General features: G+C 44.1%; 1 protein-coding gene across 7 annotated transcripts in view; it reads right to left on the bottom strand.

Moving 5' to 3' along the window:
• Positions 1 to 184: 184 nt before the first annotated feature.
• DGKD (diacylglycerol kinase delta) overlaps positions 185 to 20,926 on the bottom strand; it is a 70,831-nt gene continuing 50,089 nt past the window's right edge. For 6 of the 7 annotated variants that reach the window (XM_064457228.1, XM_064457224.1, XM_064457227.1 and 3 more), the window contains 18 exons: positions 20,704 to 20,798; positions 20,506 to 20,605; positions 20,078 to 20,351; positions 18,150 to 18,311; positions 17,254 to 17,382; positions 16,175 to 16,271; positions 15,101 to 15,211; positions 14,251 to 14,347; positions 13,370 to 13,477; positions 12,638 to 12,751; positions 12,125 to 12,259; positions 9,093 to 9,244; positions 8,232 to 8,343; positions 7,973 to 8,065; positions 7,484 to 7,603; positions 7,031 to 7,148; positions 5,658 to 5,788; positions 185 to 4,501 (listed from right to left, as the gene is read on the bottom strand). In XM_064457228.1, the coding sequence (XP_064313298.1) occupies positions 4,412 to 4,501; positions 5,658 to 5,788; positions 7,031 to 7,148; positions 7,484 to 7,603; positions 7,973 to 8,065; positions 8,232 to 8,343; positions 9,093 to 9,244; positions 12,125 to 12,259; positions 12,638 to 12,751; positions 13,370 to 13,477; positions 14,251 to 14,347; positions 15,101 to 15,211; positions 16,175 to 16,271; positions 17,254 to 17,382; positions 18,150 to 18,311; positions 20,078 to 20,351; positions 20,506 to 20,605; positions 20,704 to 20,798 (2,238 nt within the window). In that variant the 3' untranslated portion in view covers positions 185 to 4,411. The remainder of the gene's footprint in view (positions 4,502 to 5,657; positions 5,789 to 7,030; positions 7,149 to 7,483; positions 7,604 to 7,972; positions 8,066 to 8,231; positions 8,344 to 9,092; positions 9,245 to 12,124; positions 12,260 to 12,637; positions 12,752 to 13,369; positions 13,478 to 14,250; positions 14,348 to 15,100; positions 15,212 to 16,174; positions 16,272 to 17,253; positions 17,383 to 18,149; positions 18,312 to 20,077; positions 20,352 to 20,505; positions 20,606 to 20,703; positions 20,799 to 20,926) is intronic. The other variant, XM_064457225.1, reaches the window with a different exon arrangement.

The raw sequence follows: 20,926 nt of genomic DNA, 5'->3' as shown, positions 1-20,926 counted from the left end.
CATCCCTTCTTTTGTTCACTGCAGAGATATAGCTAATAAAAAGTAAATGACATGGTGCCTTCTCCATGCCAATTAAACCAACGCAAAGAAATGCTACAAAACTAATCTACATCAATCATATTTACCATTTCACTCCTCTCTAAGGAACAGCTATGAACTTCTAATGCAACTCAGGATAAAGCCATTTTATCACAGCACAGATTTTTTATTAGCTGGTTCCCACCAGACAGGCACTGCAGCCCTCTCACACAATGAAATCAGTTACAGAATCTTTACTGGAAGCTCAGAAACATGTTTACTTTATATACAAGAAAAACTTATTTACAACAATCAACTGTAAACTATGTACAAAAAAATACAAGAGACATTTCCATGGTAATCACTGTATAAATTAACACAATAAATAGGAGGGAAGCAGGTCCCATTCTTAAGGCACAAAACCTTCTTCCCAAGACTGTACAGGGATTCACTTGCTTCCCTATGCTTTTGACAGGATCACAGGAATGGCGGGGAGACCCCTGAGGAGCAACAGTTGGTGGATGATGATACAGACATGCAGTCACTGCTGACAGTTGTAGAAAAACATCATTTTTCATCCTTTCCTTTTTTTCTTTTTACAGTACGCATATCTTAAGATATAAAATATTTCGTGTAAACAGTCTTTTCTTTTAAATCACATAGACAGTATGCACATTTTTAAATAATACTAAAACAATGAACAACGCTTTCCATTCAATTTGGGTGCAGAAACATTCCCAGGACTGGCACTGAAGGCCTTGGCAGAGCCGGAGGCTCCCAGGTGCCCGGGTCTTGTGCAGCCCAGCCAGGCCGGCACCTCCAGGCACCCAGTGGCACACCTCCCCTCTGCTGCAAAGAGCCAGCTCCTGCCACAGTGGGGATGTGTCCTCTCAGCACTAAGATCCCACAAGCAAAACCAGAAAGACCGTATTAGCACTAACAGCCCTCCCAAAGGTAGACCAGAGCAAGATACTGCTGACAGCTGCTTCACGGGCCAAACCTCCCTCAAGTCTCCATTGCATGCACTCCCACTGAACCAAAACATCATAACACAGGGTACATTATTCCCCAGAACCTGCCAATAAAGGTAAATATCCAGGGCAGTGCCAGAATGTGAGATAATGTACTGAAACCTCTTCCTAGCAGAAGAAACTGTATGCCCAGCTCACTGCAGATACTGCCCCAGCATCACTGCCAAGGGTGAGGGGTGATAAACAGAAGGTGCCACACAGCTTTCACTAGAGTAGCACGTGACTAAACATATGTGTGATATGTGCAGTTTTAGCTTCTCTCAAGCTGGTGTTCTACCTGAGACTGCAGGGGAGTCTCTTTTTTTGCAAAGCAGCAGATTTTTTTTACTCTCCAGTTGTCTTTCCTGAGTTTCTCTCCCACAAAAAAGTATCAGATGCCAGAAGAGGAACTCAGAATAACATAGCCAGAAATTCAGCCTGGCTCCCCACACTGCAGATACCTCTCACTGACGTTTGACGCAAATTGTCCTCGTCTATTCACACAATCTCTGCAGCAGAAATCTGCGTTATTCCCAGCGACGCACATAGAGTTACGACCCTTTTGTTAGATATAAACCTTAATACATATTCAAAGGCACACAGGTTAAATGTGGATCTGATTTTCTAGCTCTTAAAAGAGGGTAGAACTTACTCCCCACCTCCAGTAAGCAACAGACAGATATATACTGGCTATGAACCGTTTGATAAAATGTGCACATACATGAAAAGGATCTGAACCCACCAGCACAACAGATCATAAAAGAAATGAAGATTGGTCTGTGCAGGCATCATCACTCATAGCAGATGGCTAATGGCTGTCAGGCCTCTATAGATATGGCAAGAATTAAGGAACATAACTGAATCTATGAACTCTTTGGATTCCCCTGCTACTCTGAGCAGGAAGAGTAGAGGGGAGCTGTTTCTGTTGAGGCAAGAATTTAATCCCCCAGGAATTATGCAAGCAATGCAAGTGCATATTTTTTACGCGCCTTTAACCATAAGGTTGCCTAGAGAAACTTCACCGCAAGAACAGCTCCTTCACCATGTACAGGAACACACACATATCTCACCTCTTCTCCAGTTATCACCTGCCTTGTGCTCCCTGCTGTGCTCTCCTGGGCAGGCACATGAATGCCCTGAGGACAGGCAGCGGGCTGTACCTTACTGTCACCAGCAAGGATGGCTGCGTCCTGGAGTGGAAGCTGAGTCCTTAGCGGAAGTTTCTCCTCATTCTCATGCAGATGCTGCTCTGTGCCTCAACAAGCAAGTGGGAAAATATAGTATATGTCTACAATTCTTACTCATCTGATACCTCAGGAATTGAATACAGCGAGGTGGGGCTATACTGATAAAGAAAAAATACGGCTATGGAAACAATTGCTGATGTATAGACAGGAAAAACAGATCAGGGTAAAGCTGAACAAATTTCTTGCTCAGTCCCCTCAGTATTTATACCAGAATTTTTGCCAGCTGATTAAGCATGTTTAGTCTTCCGTTAACTTACTGTGAGCAAACCCTGTCGCTCACTAGGTGGAGATGTGGATGAATGACAACTAGTTAAAAACAGATAGGGAGAGTCAGAATAATACTTGGTGAAATCTTAAAGAACGCAATGGAGTTTGCCCAGCATGAAATCAGCCCAAAGCCTTTTCAAGCTGACCAGTCTTTACATAAATAACTTGACTGATTGTTATTAGACTAGAGACCTGATGTCAGTTTGAGAAAATCCTTACAAATAACAAACAACGACGATGTCCTCAGGAAATTATCTTTTATGCCACTGTGTATGTGGGTATGTGGCCATTTTTCTGTCTACAGCCATAGCCAGACAGGTGCCATGCTGTAATAATAAAAAGAAAATAAATACGTACAAAACCACAAAGTAATTAAAAATTCCTGCTGTCTCTCCAGCTTTACAACACTGAATGTTACCGAATTCCCTTTTCAGTGATAAACATGGCATATGCATGCTGGTCTTTGGGCTTTAACAGTCACCTGATTGGGGTCAGGCAATACAGTGGAAATCTGAAGGCCATCTAGGAACTCTGATTCAGAGGCACTAATTTTTCCATGCTCCAGTGCTGGTGGTACCAAAGGCAATTTACCAACAAACTCCAGTGTTCGTTATGATGCTCATCTGCTCAGTAACAATCCTCCTGCTCTCAGTGCTCTTACAGGATCCCTGATGTTTGACAGCACACAATATCTCAGGGGTACAACCCAAGAGGACTGAGCCACCCTAATCTTTTGGTATCCACCTTGGAGTGAAGGAGCAAGGCAGCAAGAGAGAAGCAAGGTGGAAAAGCCACTAGAACCAAGATAGGCGAAAAGATGCAAGTACTACAGATAAATTAGATCTTTTATGACAGAAATAGATTTCTGCACTGCAAGTTGAGTAAATAAACAGCTTTGTCGTCTGTGGTCACGAAGGTGGCACTAAATGGGCAGGAAGCTGCTCCTGGCTGTTGCCAGTCATGCTGCTCCCCCCACCAAGATGGAGCAAATTGTTCCATATCTCTCTCCATTACATTACATCTTCCACATGGCCCAAACAGCTAGTTAGCATCCCTCTCCCTTTCATCTGGTGTCCTGAAGATGAATTCAGAAGGGGGAACGTCAGAGCTGATCTCCTGTAATCTTTTGGCTCTCCAGAATTTTGTCGTTTCTTCCTGCCAGGAATTTCTGAACAATTGTTTGTGATGCCTGAAACTCTAAAGTTGGTACCATTGCCACTGCCTGGAAAAGGAGAGCCAGGCCCTGTGGAATACCCCGCAGACTGGTGCAAACTGCTGTTTGAACCACGTGCATTCTTTGTTGCAAGGCATTAGTGAGTAAGAATCACTGGGTATTCATGAGCAAAGAGGTCTGCACTGGCTTTGAGCTTCTGATGCAAATTACATGCAACTACAGGTGCATTAAAAAGGTATTAGTGAGGCAAAATGAAAAGCTTTGTCCCACATAAATGCTCCAAGATACAGGTGTGACACACAGATAAGCAGAAAAGTTTTGGGTCTGACTGGCCAATATATCTTTTGCCCTGAATAATTCTACTGTGATGAAGTTATCCAATAAAGGTAGCTGTGTTGCAATTCTCAGGAGTCCTGCACTCACTGGAACCAGAACTTCCCACGTTGGACAATGTGGTTCTTCAAACAGCAACTCAGTTTTCTTCTGGGAGGCTCTGCCTGACTGCAGATAAGGTGCCTCTCAGGTGGATGCAGCTGTACCCCACAGGAATAAAGGTAGCACCATGCTTGGTTGATATGAGCTCTGAACAGCTACAGTTTAGCTGTTCAGTAGAGACAGTCGTGAGCACATCTGCTCTGTGAGGTGACTGATGTGCAGTTAGGGGGAATGGTAGACACAGGCTGTGAAAACAGAGGCTAAACCTCGTTGGCAGGAGTACTCCGGCTCAGCTCCTTGATCCCATGCAGTATCCTCTTCATGTGACCCACTTTGGTCACACCCAGGTCCTGGAAGAAAAGAGAAAACCTTACCTTAGGAGAAAGGCAGGGAGGAAATTCCAGGTGGCCAAGCAATGACTAGTCACCTGGTTATAAAGAGAGGAGGAAAACAACCAGAAAGACTACAAACCTGATGGTTATATAAGGAAACTCAAACCATGTGTCAAAAAGCTATCAGAACATGACAGGGTAATGAACACAGAGCAGGCACAGAGCAATGGGAAGAAACAACTGCAAACCATTAGCCAGAAATGCAAATGGCTTTGAGAGAGCATACAGATCTCAGAGCATTAAGAAAGAGCATACAGATCTCAAGGACCTAAGCTAGTAGCTGAAACATGCAGGAAGAACCAACTGGTCACATCAAATAAACGTGTGAACACTTGGGTACCATGCAACAAAACACAGGCTGTAGCTGGATGGGATGCAGAGGAACCAACTACACAGATTACAGCAAACCTCAGGACAGGAAGATTGTCAAAATCACAAATGAAGATCCAAGGGGCATTCAAAAAATGCCATGCACTGCTTTACAATGAAGTATTTTTCTGCTATACACAAGTCACCAGAACGATGACAAACATCTCTTGCACATGCAAAGAACCACCACTTTCAACTTCTTTCTGTAGAGAAAGCATCTCCTGGTGAGGAGATGCAAAGCTGTACAATGTGGTTACTAAGCAGTATTTTAAAAGATTCTCTCCATGTAGCAGCCTCATCAAAGACCATGATGATTTTTTTTTTCTAACAAAGAAGTGTGATGATCTATTTGTGCAGTGACACCAACATAAGAACCAAATTTCCCCAATCACAGCATGTTCTTCAAAGTTGGTACGGGAGCTGAGAAGGTGAAAACTTCCATGCCATCTTTAAAATCAGACACTCTCAAAAACACTATCTGCAACCTGTACGCTGGACTGTATTAAATCTCCAGAAAGCTGTGGCAGAATTCAACAGCTGGTCCCTCAACTAGCTGTTCTACCTCCCTGCTGTTAAAAATCAGGTGCCCTGAAATGGTGAGAAAATAAAACAAGGCTGCAATAAACCCATTCATCTTGCCAAGGCACGTGGAATGAACAGTGGGCAGACCACTTCCAAGCACATTCAGCACAGAAGGTCATGCAGATGCAGCTGGCTATTTGTCATGAGCTGATCGTGACAGTACCTTGAGGTCCCTCCGTTCGAGGTGCAGGAGCTCAGAGCCCCGGACGTCATGCCGGATGAAGATATCCTTATACTCACAAAGACTGAGATGCTCAAGCCAGGCCGCAACCTCCTCCGTTCCCCAGAGGTGAACTGTTAGAGATGGAAAAGCAGGAGTGCATTGAGTACCCAGATTCCCAGAAGACAGTGAGAGATGAGGACACCATCAGCACTCAGTGCCAGAGAACAAGGGCAAGCAGTACCACAGCCTCAAACCAAGGGGAGGGCAAGGACTGGTAGCATGACCTACAGCCTCAAACAAAGAAGGTAGGGTAGAGAAAGGTAAGAGGTTTTCTCTTAAGCAGAGGCTAGCTGCAGTAAAGCCAGGAGGAAGCATATGGTTGTTTTGATGGGACTGTATATGTTTTTTAAAGTTTACTCCCATGTTTAAGAAGAGTAAGTTCATTGATATTCCTCTGCTTACAAAACAACAGATTCCAAAAAACGGATCATGAAGAATCAAGCACGGATTAGTTTGCTATTATGTAAAAGCACTTGTGCTTAGTAAACAAAATGGCAACCTCTCTTCCCCAAGTCTGAGGGAGAGAGGAAGAGTTTAGACTTCCATTTTCTTGCATAGCCTCTAAATAAGAGAATAAATTTGCCAAGTTTTGGGAGGCAATGAATGAGCACCAGCCTGTCAGACAGAAGGAGACTGTACCCACAACTCCATGGCAGAGGACAGGACCCAGGAGCCCACAGAACAGGCAATATTTCTGAATTTTAGAAGGAAGTCTTCATAAGGAGAGTATAAACCAAAAATCAACTAACCCAACTGGAGAGAAAGTGTCTTGAATGGCAATTTGTTGATTCATGGCCAGTTTTTATCTACTGACCAGTAGGATTAAAGGTCAGGGTACAACTGTGGTGATGCTGATCCCCAGCCAATTAGACATGAAACTTGATTAAAGCCTGAGGGTGAATCAACGAGAAAAACATCATTAACCATATCACAGAGAATTAGCAGTGGAAAGACTGGAGTTATGCAGACTTGAGCTCCACAGTCATTCTGATACCTAAAAAAGTCAAAATCCTCAAATTCACTTTCGTAAGCACCCCCTAAAATATCCTTGAAAATGTCTGGATATAGGCAAAATTCTTCAGAGGGTACCTCCTGTTTCTGCTCAGGAATATTTGCGTGGTACTGGGGGATCATGACTTAGACAGGACAGAGCAATAAGCTGCTTTGCCATGTGAAGACAAACTAGACCTCCAAGAAAAGACAGATGCCCTTGAAACACAAGAAGGACAGAACTTGAGAGGAAACAGAGAACAGGTAGTGGTGTGACCACACTGATGTGACAAAGAGACACAATGAATGAGCAGACTTGGTACCCGGCAATCCCATGCTACTATGAGTCTCCTTATTTTTGTTGTTCTTCTCCTTTTTAAACTTGGTCACCAGACGGAATTTGCCACTGCGGCTGCGTTTAGAATAATCCAGCATCTGGTTCTGTAAGGACAAAAAGGGAAGATCAGGCAGTCATAAATTGATTGGAATGGACCAAGAGCAACAAGTACTGCCAAGCTCAGCTCCATGACCTTGTAACGGAGGAAAAAAAATTCTAAACTCATTCTGATCAAGACAGGCAAGGGAACAGATAAAGTTGATCCCATGTCAAGGCAAGGGACCCTAGCAGGAAATTACTTTCTTTAGCCCTAGGGAGTCAGGTTTCCTTTTTAATGATTTTTTCTCACATCAATCATATATTCACAGGAAGTCAAACACTCAGAGCCAACTAGTGAAAAAGTGAAGAGCTAGGGAAATATATCTTTGGTCCTCCTCACCTCCTCATCGCAGGGCTCCATAAGCTGCCATAGCCAGGGGATATCTGCTAGTTTCCTCAGCTGGAGGTCCATGTCTGCCAGGGCTGCTTGGAGCTGCTCCTTCTGTGGAGGATCTAATTGCTGGATCAGAAATGCAAGCAAAGCAGAGTTAAAAGCCACATGGTGGAACACAGAGTCAGGCCCTTGCCTTGAAATTCCTAGCTAATAAAGCAGTTCCTCCTTTTAAAGGGAAGTGTGCAGCAGGCTCTCTGCCCAGCCATTACCAAGTTAATGATTTTAATCTTTTCTGAGCTCCAAACTCCGCACAAGCTAGCTTGATTGCTCATCATGCCCATGTAGCAACAGCAGCCCAATTCCTTGATGATAACATTTAAACTGACTTGTTACAAGACAAAGACGACCAAGACTAGCAAAATTTTGCTTGCCAAGGCAACAGTGGGAGAGGAGAGAAAGTAAGAGGCTGCTTTACTCCTGCTTTGTGCTTCTTACCAGCGCCATCTTGCCTGCCAGCAGCAGCTCTGTCTCATTATGCAGGGCTTTGACATTATTCACCATCTCTACAACAAGGCTGCAGTTCAGACCCTGCAGGGAAGCAATTCATGCGCAAATTAAGCCTGGAAATGCAGAGGTCTGAGCAGTCAAGAGGAAGAAGTCTTAGACAAGCAAGGCCTACTTTTGGTCAATCAGAAAGTAAAACCAAGAGCTATGGAACAAGGACAAAATGGGTGATGCCAAGTGAGTGAAGTACCTCTGTAGACTTGGATTTAGCGTAGACTTTGTCCATAGACTTGGAGCTGGCATTGACAGCATGGGCAAGCTCTTGTTCCATGTCCTGATAGGATTGGGCTATTTCCCGAATGCTAAGGAGAGAATTAGATTGCATCAGCATATGCTCAAAGCAGGAGATCTTTTCTGACTGGATATCTCCTTTTAATACCCATCTGAGTGACAAGAGCAGGGACAAAGCACGGGAGGAGCACAGCCTCTGGCAAAGCAGGGCAATTCTCCCTGCTATAGTAAGCATGCATAGGCAAAGCAAGGCAGATTTCACATGCACAACTCCAGGTGCATATTCAATTCTGCACACAAGTTGGGATCAGTCTGAAGTACAACCTAGATATTTAGTATGGCCATAGTGATGTGAAAGGCAGCTGCACATACAGCAGTTTAATTAACACTTCTCTGATGTGACTCTGGGAATTTTCTCTCAGAGTCCCAGATGAAGGAGCTAATGTCTGAGTAAAGAGTAAGCACACAGTGAATTCTTCCAGAAATCTGCTGGGCATCAGAGTTATAAGAACCCAACTTGTTGTCTGAGCTCCTAGAGAGGCCTTTGTTTAATTTCTAATAAAAATCAGACAAAGATAATGGGTTCTTTAAGGATTAAAGGATCCATGTTTGCACATTCAAGTAACACTTTTTGTTCAGAATGACCTAAGAAAGTTTATTTTGCTTCAGTCCTCATGCAGCTGGGACAGTGTGTTACCTCCGGTGACATGGACCAGTACCGCAGAAGAGTGAACAGAAACACCTCCAGGAACAGCGAGTAGAACAAGAACTTCAGGCATGAAAGGAAGGCTCTATTCACCAAAACCAAACTGAGTCCCACCTGTGGATCAGAGCACCTGCAGCTTGACCAAACTGGTTGATCTGGGTGGATTCTTCTTCAGACATGATCTCTGGTTGCAGAGAGAAAGAGGAGGGTCGGGACAACTCACACTTCTGTTTGTCCTCCCAGGACTTCAGAGTGCTCTCAAATGCCTAAAAACACAGCAAGAAAACTATAAGATACCTTACAAAGCTCCTATAAAAAACAATGGCTGTGCCTATGCCTGTAAAACATGTACACCTGATTTAGACACTTCTCATTGCAGGACCCAGTTGTTCAGCTGCTTATAACGTTGCTTACTAGCTGACTGGGCTGAAGTTTTCCATTCCACATGCTTGCCTTGCCTTAATTTTTGCCTAAGCCTAGTTTTAGTCATAATTGCTAGGACAATTCTGAGGGCCTGTCTAGCAAAATCCACCAATTTCCTACTGGTGGCAGCCTTTTCTCTGAGTAGCTATATCGCCTCAACACTTCAGTATAACTGTATACCTCTTCACGTGACATCTCAGAGCTGGAAATTAAAAATGTTCAAGGCTCCTTCTTAACTGGAAGTAAACTGGGCTTCCCCAGTAATTGGTGGGACAAGCAGCTGAACTCAGAGCTAGGACCTGTCCCACTTCCACCTGTACTGATATTCCTGCTGGCATCAGCTAGTGGTACAGGAAGAAGTAAAACAGATCCAATGCAGAAGGATCAAAACTGAGTATAGTAAGAATGAAAACTGAAACACAGAGCCTCAGGGCAAAGAGAGATGGATCGATGAGTGCAAGAAATGACAAGAGAGAAGGTTAGACAAGAGAAGGGACTATGAAGACTGAAATATGAAGAACAATTCAGAGAAGATGAGCATAACAAACAGAAGTGCAAAGCTTCCATGGAAAAAAAAAAAAATCACCACCTGGGGAGCCAGAAAAGGAAAGGATTGAGTGTGATGGGTAGATGGGAAAGGGGAAGAAAATGGGAAGTCAAATGAGATGAGTACAGACCAGGTAAGGAGCACAGGACTAAGGGTAGAGAGAGGAGATGGATGGAACAGAAAACCTGGCATCCAGTAGAACACAACTGCCTTTCTGGACAACCCAAGGTTCTGGGGACATGCCATTCTCCTGCATCTGCAAATACCTGTGAAGTCCGGTGGTAAAGTATTCCCTTCCCTTACTGCTCCTCATACAGGACAAAACCAGGCTCTGTCAGCTCAGTGTAAGCTATCTGCTGATCTCAACCTTGCTGACGACTCTTCCACGGTCCAGATGAGGCCACATGAGGGAATTTGAGTTTTTCCATCTTCAGTTTTAGGAAACTAAATATCCAAATCACATTTGAAAAATGCTACCAAAGGTACAGGGTCACACACGTGAAGAGAGGACCCCACTTCACAGCACGAATCTGTCCTATGCAGTAGATGAAGGAAGGGGTGTGCAATGATGATCAAAAGGACAGCAAGAAAAATAAGGATAAGCTCACAGTCAAGACAAAAGCTGAATGTCACTCTGCAAAACTGGAACCTCTTCCTCAGCAGCAATTCCATGCCTGCAAAAACCGGGTTTACAGGCAATGAGGAGTCGCATGGCACAATCATAGCCATGGCTGCAGATGCCCCCCACCCCAGCACACTCACAAGGGACTTGTGTGTCCTCTCTACCTCTTGTGCTTCACTCCACCTTTCCCACCACACCCACATATACATTGCTTCTCCTTTTCTCTCTCCCACCTTTACAGCAGGAATCCTGTTCCCCCTTGTTCTCTGTGCTATCTCCTTCAGTCACTCCGGCTCCAACTCTCAGTGTGACACTGCAGAAGCTCTCTTACCCTCCAGGAAAGACTGTGCACACTATTCCTGTCTCCTCCACAACATTTGTGTCAAGGGGTGATAGGACAAGGGGTAATAGTTTTAAAATATAAGAGCGTTGATTCAGACTAGATATAAGGAAGAAGTTATTTACAATGAGGGTGGTGAGGTACTGAAACAGACTGACCAGAGAGGTGGTACATGCCCCATCCCCGGAAACATTCAAGGCCAGATTGGACAGGGCTCTGAGCAACCTGATCTAGTTGAAGATGTCCCTGCTCGCTGCAGGGGTTGGACTAGATGACCTCCAAAGGTCCCTTCCAACCCAAACCATTCTATGATCAATACCCACTGTTCTCTCTCAGCTTAAGGGGTCTTGGGCACTACCCTGTCCTACCATGACAGGGCCTCTGTACACCCATCTTTGCTTTCTTTTCATAGATTCATACTTGTAACTTCCTGGCAGGCAGTGTGCCTCAGGCCTGTATAAGGCTGCCTTCCCTTTTTCCTCTTGCTTGCTCTCTCTTTTCTTGTTATTCAACAGGCAAGTCCTTTGCAGAGGACTTCAGTTTGCTCTGGAAGCTGGGTGAAGGGGTGTTATGCTGGGAAGTATTAAAAGCTGCTATCAACCAAACTGTTTATGCATGGATAGTTAGAGAGTTGGGAGGAACCATAAAGCCTGTTCGTGCCACAGCAAGGCCTTTATCCTTTCCTTTCCTTTGGCTTACCAACATTCAGTAATACAGCAAAACAGCAAGGACACCTCCTTACTCCTTACATGCTGGTACTCATCAGATATATTTCAAAATTATGAGATGGGAAAGACACACACTGCTGAACAAAGCATAAGACACTGCTTTACTTGGTCAACGAGTTATAAGCCACATATTGAAGAATAATGAGAAATTAAGATATTGAACAGCTGAGTCTAGACAATCTGCAGCACTCAGTGAGGCAGGCGTCCTGTGGAAAAAACAGCATGCAAGCGTGTTAAGAAACGCTGTCACAAGGCACCTAGAAAAGGAAGCAAAATAAGCTTGCATAAACAACTTTACGTGATTTCCCAAGTGTTGAATGCAAGTTTAATCACATTCTTTCCAACAAGTTTTATGGTGTGCACCAAAATATGCTTCCTACACTCAAAAATATAAGCTTTCATGTGTGGCCATTGCCACACTCTCCAGGAGTATGTGATACCGAAACGTGTGTACGATATATATAGCATAAGCAAGGCTGCTCTTACCCTGTCTCGGGTGAGGGTCTGTGCTCTGTTCTTATGAACAATCCAAATGTAACCTGGAGGCTGGATCCAGGCTTCTCCATCCACCTGCACAGGAACTCCCTCTTCTCCCAGGATTGCTATCTTCACTGTCCGACACTGCAAGAAGTGATTGCATCAGAGAAGCTGTAAAATGCCAGTTTTCCAAAAGCATGATATATTCTCCTTTCCAAAGCACTTTCCCAGGTAGAAGCACATGTTCCTGGGTGGCAAGCATGCCTCACCTGGCAGGGACCGTTTGCTTTGTCTTTGGACTACAAATCTGTATTTGAATTGCAGGTCTAACTCTTACTGCAATGAACACTAGCAAACAATTCCATGCCCAAATTGCCCTGGACATGCTGATTTGCAGCGCTGGTGGATGCTCCTTCCATGGGCAACAGAAAGCACAAAGCAGGGCTTAATGGCTGAAATTGGCATAAACATCAAGAACTAGAGATGGGAGAGGCAAGAAAAGCTCACAAAAGCAACTGATACCTGTGCAATGCGGTGATGCTGTAGGTTTATCACTCGTGACACTGCCATCTGCATGCTCCCAAACACTGCTACCACTTCCAGAATCTTGTCATCAAAGGAGGGAGCTGTAAACGTCTAGCCAGATACAAGGGAGAGAGAATTCAGTTGACATACAGCTCTGTTAGAGAGGTTCCCTTTACCCCTATTGGTGAAGCTTTGGGGGTTGGCTTTCAATTATGCTTTTTAATCTGTACAAAATTAACAAGGCTAGAAGGTGAAGATTTGCAGTGAGCTAGGGGGCAGAAAAAGGAGCCTTGATATACCCACTGTGCTTCCAATGACAGCTAAAGCATAATTCAAACAACAAGGCTGTAGGCATCAAGGCAATAATTATTCTTAGGAGAGCAGGCACTTTTTCATCTCAAATAATACAATGTTTCTGACTGCATCTAACTCCCTTTGCCTTCAAGAGGCTTTAAATCTCACGCAGTCTGAGGGGAGAAGGTCAATCTAAAGCACTTCCTGGAAGTCCAAATGCCCAGGACAGCATATTTTTTTTTTCCCCCGAATCACTACAAACTGCTTGGGTGTGAAGCTGCTGAAGATTGGATTTCAGCATCATATATGCTTCACAGAGAAAGTACATGCAGAGAGGTCCCTTGCCCTCTTCTTCCAAGCACTGTCCACAGGGACTATGACTTCAAAAGCAACGCTAAGTAAAACGCTTCCTGTATTGCCTTGGAGAATACTCACATCATCTTCCTTGGTTCCCCCCCAGAAGTTGGTGCCTCCTGCATAGCTGGGAATGTTGAGTACAGCAATACCCTGGAGACTGGGTAAAGGGATTGGCCTCCCATCGCACTGCACAGAAGAAAAGGTAACATCACTCTCGGCACGGCAGGAGACAGACTCTCCTGTCAGAACACATGCTCTAAGAACAGAAAACAGCCTCCACAGATTAGTAAAAAATTAATTCAGGTTTCTTCCAGTTTATTCTTGGCCTAGCAGAGTAGAACATATCCATTAATGTCTCATGAACCATCTCTCCTTTGGCAGACATGAATTTTAGGGGAGATACTGTTGCTTCTTTTCCCCAACAGGACTAGGGCATACATGAGAGGCTTGGTAAAGCCTTTTGGTTTATTTCTCCAGAAAGGGGAATAAAACTTCTAAAACACCTATGCAGCCTGCTGTGATGAGGGTCTCCTCCTGCAAGCCACCTGTTTATGCTGTACATGACCCATACAAGAATATTTTTTTTTTCAGTTTGATGCACATTACAGTGTAGTCAAATTAACAGCTTTCCGCTGCACCTACTATCTAAAATGATGTGTTCACATGAGATACCACATATAACATAAGTCTGAATACTGAGCTGGGGACCACTATGCTTTCCAGCATTCCAGCAGGATGACACTTCCCTTACAGGCTGAGAATACAAGTTATCTTCCAGAACCAGGAAAAGCCACTTTTAGCTAGCTCAGGGTGAGATACAGCAAGTTCATTGTATTGGGCAGACAAGGGAAACACCCTAAAGTCACCAAGCAGAATCACCACACCTAAGTCAAGGTGCCTTAAGGAGATGCAATTAGGCATCCCAGTTTTAGCAACAGAAGGACATGCTAGCTCCTCACCTCCAGCAACACTTTCTGCTCCAGGTTTTTATATGTCCTGTGTAGCAGCTCCTTGGTCCCCAATACTCCGTACCACATCATGTTTTTAGTACGACTTCTATCAAAATCAAAAGAGAGAAAGTTAGCATAAGCACTTACATTTTCACTTAGAGGAAAAAAAAACCCCACATTGAAATGGTACCTCGTACATCCTAAAACAAAGGTGCTTTGTTTCCAAAAGGGTCAAGCACTCCAAATGGTCATTGCTTGTGCTAGGAAACTATTCGGCTTTAAATAAATGTCAGGTATGAATTGAGTGTGACTGATCAACACACACTACCAGAAACACACAGATTCCCCTAGCACAGAACTTGTCAATCTCGTTCAACAGGACATCAACAGTGTTTTCCAGTATTGGCTCAAGTATAGCAAATGTACCAATCCCAGGCTACACAAAGCACCCTGTAGTGGCCCAGTTATTCAAAAGGCCAAAACCTGTGGTTTGTTTTATGTTAGGATCAAGACCTCTGTTGCATTTACAGCCCAGATGTGATTCTCTTTAGCTAAATAGCAAACCCAGGAGAACGATCTGAGTGAGATCATGAGGTAAATAAACCAATGCACTAAATCCACACTGACGTAGCTACTCAAAGATCTTATACTAGCCACAACAGTGTAATGAATCAGTAATAAATCAGTAGCTAATCTCCTCCATCATGATTTCAAGCCTCGAAGGAGGATTACGCAGACAAGATTGACAATGTATCTATACAGCACACTTCTGTACAATCATCTTCGAAACTGCACAGAAACATGAAGTGGTTTCAGTCACTGCTGGCAGTAGCCAAAGGTCAGCCAAAGCCAAACTCACCTGCATTTCTCTGGGTGCTCATCACGTTTATTGTTGAAGTCCAAAGAAATCTTTGCATCTAGTCCAATTCCAAAGTAATTATTCATGACACACTTCTCTGTGTAACATTCACTGCCAAACAAAAGAACAAAACTCCCATTTCTAAGTTTGAGTACCATTTGGTAAGCACTTCACATGCCCCCCTCTGGCCACCTCAATTCTCTTGCATAAAAAGGTGAAGAACAAGAAGGCTGTACGCCAAGGTGCTCTCATAAGCACTGCTGGGAACTACTTAAAACGCAAAATACCACAAAAGTGGCTATTCAGCAGAGATCCCTGGCCTGTAGACTGTCTGTAAGCCTTCACGGCCGCAAGATTTGCAGAGGAATTCTCCCCTTGCCACAGAAACATACTCAGAAGCCTACACTTCATTTACAAAAAGCTATGTTGCAGGTCACTGGCATTGTGTAAAAGGTCTCACAAAACACTAGCAATGCTAATTGCTTTTATATACATATATATTTAAAAAATATTTATATGTAATATATATATTTTTATATAATATATATATTATATAGGGTGTTACCTACAGAGATCCTGACACATGGCTCAGAAGTGTCAGCTACTCATCTCAGGGGCATTGAACCCCATGATAAAAAGTCTGTATCATTGGATTTTTACTGTTATACAGTTTAGTAGAATCAGCCCGAGAATGTCTTCACATCACATTTTCTAACTGCCTCCCCTTGTTGTGGCCTGCCCAGGACCTTTTCTCAGGCCTCCCTGCTGTAAGAGTAGAGATTTTCCCACAGGTTACTGCCTACTAATTGGAAGTCAGAGCCATCTCTGAGTGTAGAAAGACTGACCTAGATTTCATTCTCACCTAAAATCTAAAAATCTTCTACTGTGAGTCAGATGTGTCACTGAACGTGTAACTACATAAGCTGATCCCCACTGGTACCCAGCATATGGATTCATTTGCATAACTCTGTGCTGCTGCAGTCCATTATTTAGCTCTATAAACTAACCTGCTTCTCTGCTGAGGTCTGTTTGGAAATGCCCACTCCCTCCCTTCAACCTCCTAGGCATACTCACAGATTTTCAGGCTCAGAGTTAAAGGGATCAGCATGGATCAACAATCGGCTGATGACAGAGCTCCCAGGCAAAGAACCAGACATACCAGCACGGATATCTGTGGGAAAATTGACCACCAGGAAGAGTGTGATTAATAACAGGCAGAAAAAAGGTAACTTCAATCTCAGAGACAAGACAGCAGGGAAGAATATATTAACTCTTGTCATTCACTGGGGAAAGCAAATAGCAATGGTGCTTTCTTCCACTCCAGAAGGCTTAGCTCTCTCAATAGCAGAAGGGTTTCTGGGGCTACCTGCAGAGTTTTTGACTGACAGGGCACCACCTAAGCCCAGCAGCATAGTTGTACAGACACATGGAAATGGGAAATAGGAATGTATCCACTGCAGTAGCTTTTTTGTTCCAGCGTAAGACATGCAACGACCTTGCTTCAAGGAGTAGAGAGAGGAGCAGGACTGAAGTTCTCCAAGTTGCTCAAGAATTACTGCCTCCTGCTTCTTAAATTATTAGCTGGCAACCCACAAACAGCAGCTCTGTCAGAGAGAAAGGAAATTACCTGCTTCCAGAAGAAAAAATTTGGACAAGCAATTTGGGGGAAGAGGTGGAAGGACAGCACCACGGTGATGGGGAGAAGTTGCTATACAAGGTGTGGGAGGTGGAAGTCTGCTGGGTCTGTGCACCTCCAGTGACTTCAGCCTTCACATTAAGGAACTGCTGCTCCCAGTCTATGGCTGCCATTCTTCAGAAACCTCTCTCAGCAGCATCCTATCAGCCTTCTCAGGTTTACTTTGAGCTCAGTGCCTCCTTGTAATTGGCATCTGAATTCTGCCACTGCACAGTGCTAATAAAAATCTGTCTAGGTCTCAGCTATAAACTGGAAACTATTACAGCTCCCTCCAAGTCTTCACTTTTCAGCCCTAGCAGAAAGTTATCCACAAAGGGATTTCTCTCCAAGTGGACCCTGCACAAAAGGACATCAGGTGGGACAATTCTATGTTTTCATGTGGCAACTGCAGCCTGTGCTGCCATCACCCATACTCCAGCTGGCTGCCTCAATGGGAAGTGGTGGGTGTTACACTTACTTGGGTAGAGAATTTTTGTATTCAGCATTGGCAAGTTGTCCCGGTTTCCTGTCTGGGGAGGAAGAGATGCAGAGCTGCCCAGCGATAAACTTCCTTTGCTAATTAGTCTTTCGCAAGGAGACTTCGACACTGTAAAACACAACACAAACATGGCTATCGACAAACATAACGCTGCGATTCAGACCAGCACAGACCAGACACAGACAGAGCAGCACAGGCCGAGCAGCAAGACTAGGTTAGGAATCACTCAACAGCAGAACACTCTAGCCACCATAAAACAAAAAAAATTGACAGAACCAGTCATTAAAGACAGGGATGTGGCATATGTGCAGCCAGAAAATCCCACAAATTACCAAATATTAGAAATGGAGATGAGAAAAAGCTGGTGCCAGCAGCACAGCAGACAGGGTATTTGGCTCCCAATCAATACTCAGATAAGTTCAAAATCTGGCAGCGCCAAGGATCTCTAACAAATTACTGACATAACACAGTTATTAAACCAAACTTGCTTCTGTTCTCTGTCACCTGCAAAGGATGGCAGGGGCTTATAGGGAAATGTCAACAGGTAAATGACATGAAGAATGCTCAAGACCATCCTTGTCCGAGCACTGAAAGCCAAGAGAACGCAGACTACTGGCTAAGGTGCAAGAAGATTTCTGAATCCTAGGCTCCATATGCTAAGATCATGGACCAGCCATCAGAGATGTAGCAAAAAGTGGGGTGTATGATGCACAGCCTTGAGTGTAGAAACCTGCAAGACCTGGCATCTGAAAAGCAATCGCTCAAAAATTAGAGAAAAACAGAACTTGGAAGGTAATACACGTAACACCTCCCTCATTGTTTACAAGGTGTAATTCACAGGCACGATCTGCATGGTGGCAGCCCCAGAGCAGTACCTTTCCGCTGGCTCCTCCCTTTGGACACTCCATAGCTGCTGCTGTGGGATGACTGCAGGGAGATTTTATCCTCATTCCTCAGCTCCTTGCCCTCTTCTGAGGCTGAGAGACTAAGGAGGAAGCCCTCTTGCTCCTGGGTCTGGGCATTCTGCTCATCTACAGCTGCAAAGAGAAAATAGGTGAGTGCCTCACAGCTCTTCTAGCAAGAAAGACATCCCACTAATGTAAATAACAATAGGATGGCACTCTAAAGGCCCTGACTCCTTAAAGGAAAGAACAGGAATAACAAAAATCTTTCCTATATCATTTGTCTCACCTAAGCTCTGCTCTGGAGAGCTTTTGGAACTGGGCTGACTTAGCCTCCTGTTTTCTTTGCTGGGCTTTTTAGCAGTGAGGCTCTAAATACAAGTGTCCACCTTTAATGCTACAGGTACTCAGGCTTCTTGAGATGTAAACTGTGCTATAGGTGATGGGCTTCTATTTATTTGCATTTAGATGCTGCCAGAAATTCTAACCAGATGGACATTAAATGATGCATATAATCAGGAGGAAGAAAATAGCAGTTAGTAAAAAACAATAGAAAGGAAAGAATCAGATTATATACTTTGGAAGAAGAAAAACAGTTTGGAGAAGTTGAACAAATACATTTGAAATGTAACTGCAGTTTGCCCAAGAGCTGGTAAGCATTAAATGCTAGTAGGTTGTCTAAAGAAATCAAAACTTCCTTTGCATGTAACCAATAGGTCTTCCTCCCCAGCAACTCCTCACAGGGCACAGCTCTGTGAACAGCCCTGAGCTGATCTACCAACTCACTGCCTCTGCAGGGGGATGAGCCCCCACCTTGTGCTGACTCTGGAGTTCACCAAAACTATTCACAAGGCAATCCAGCCCACTAGCCAAAAATATAAACTCTTCTTGCTGGATTAAGCAACTTTGTTAGGCTCCAAAAGAACTCCAACAACATCAAATTAGCGTAAGGTAAGCAACAGCAGCAAAGTGGGGAAGCGGTGAGGTCAATACCTCTACTTCACCAGAAGCAAGCTGTTTGCTCAACTTCCATTGTCTGGTATAGCTTCGCCCTCAGTATAGGTTGTATACAGTATTGCAGTGCTGGAAATCCACGCAACATTGCAATGATCTGTAACTGACTACACAGTTCACAGTTTACATTTAGGTGTGTGTGGATGTCACATCTGCAACTTCAGTGCTTTTATCTCCAGCAATAAGCTGTTAAGTACTTCCTTTGGTCTAAGTTAAACCACTGAGCTTACGACTAACATCTGGGTGACTGATGCCTTTTGAAAGAAATGAAACTTTGAGCTACAGGCGTGAGTGGCTGGAGAAATAAGGGTCAAGATGTGAAAAAGAAGGTCACCTGCCTAGAAAGTCACATCACAACAGAACCGATTTGCATCAAGGTGCAGTTTTATAACATTTTCCCAGTGACAAGGCTATTTTAACAAGTTCCTGCCCTCCCTTGCAGTTGCACTGCTGCACTGTTTTGCTGGGCTGTACTATGGAGAGATTTCTGAAACAATCCAAGTTAAAATACTTAAAATACTTTCTTCCCAAGTATTTTCAGATATGTTTTTCAGCAAGGCCACACAGGGTTGTGCTGACACAATTGTGGTATGGGTGGGGACAGACAGGAAATGCAAATGAACAGAGTGTGGGAGGGTAGTAACTTCCTAAACCTGCCCTATGAGAGAAAACATACCTTGGACTTCAGGCACATTTACCAAGCCATGTTTCAAACAGGTGGGCTTGGCAGAGGTGATTCTGAAACTAAACACCCAGGCTTACTGAATAGCTTCTCTAACTCAGGAAAGCTGTTTCTAATAAAGAACCCTACTTCCCTCGGGAATAAAGGAAAATTATACTTCTCAAGAGCCTGCAACAAGTCACAAGCAGGCCTCCTAACAGGTTACCTTTTTCTGCATGCTCTATTATCTGACGAATGGCTTTTTTCAAGCTGTTGGCTCTCAACATGAGCTGTTCTCGGGGGCGAAATATCTGGGGCCGTGCAGTACATGACGAGCCCACCGAGCGGTCACTAGAAGAATCACAAGCACTGCCTGACCCATCACCATCTTCAGTTTCCTCTGCAATGGTAGGAGGAGGGTTTGGCAGGCATGAAGATGCCTGAGATTCATCATTCAGTGTCTTCAGCAATGAGTCTAGCTTCTCCTTCAGGACAGAGCACTATAAGACGAAGAAGAACATTTGAGTAGAACTAACAGTAGACTGGGTAGCTCATTCTTTTAGTGTTTGCTGAACTGCTGCTGTCCTAGTTCTTGGAAAACAGAGCAGTTTCCTACTTCAGAGGTAGAAACCCAAACAATTTTTCCAATTTTACCTTCCTGGCCATGACCTCTGATTCCTCTGAGCTTTCCGTTGCCTTCTCATAGGCCTTCCCTACTCGAGCCACAAAATCCTTCACTGTCTCACAAAGCACCCTAGACAAAGGAGGTAGTGAAAACAAAGTCATGCAAGGATTGTCTCAGGATTTCCCAGGGCAACTTCCACTTAAAGCAGTTGTTCTGTAAGTACTCACTTGGCTGAGGAGATGACCACTGAGTGTTGGTCTGAAGTCAAAATTTTGGACAAATGAGCAGCCACAGAGTCTTCATAGAAGAGAATCTTCTGCACCTGGTGACAGGCAGAAACAAGCCACTGGGATGCTGCTTCCCAATGTTACAATATATGCTGTGAAACTCTGGCTCCCCAGAGAGTACCTATCATTGTACAGGTTCTTTTTATCCTAGAAAAGTTCAGTG

The sequence above is a fragment of the Phalacrocorax carbo genome, chromosome 7, assembly GCF_963921805.1.
Source record: "Phalacrocorax carbo chromosome 7, bPhaCar2.1, whole genome shotgun sequence".
Lineage (NCBI taxonomy): Eukaryota > Metazoa > Chordata > Aves > Suliformes > Phalacrocoracidae > Phalacrocorax > Phalacrocorax carbo.
This window is presented reverse-complemented; position numbering and strand designations above follow the sequence as displayed.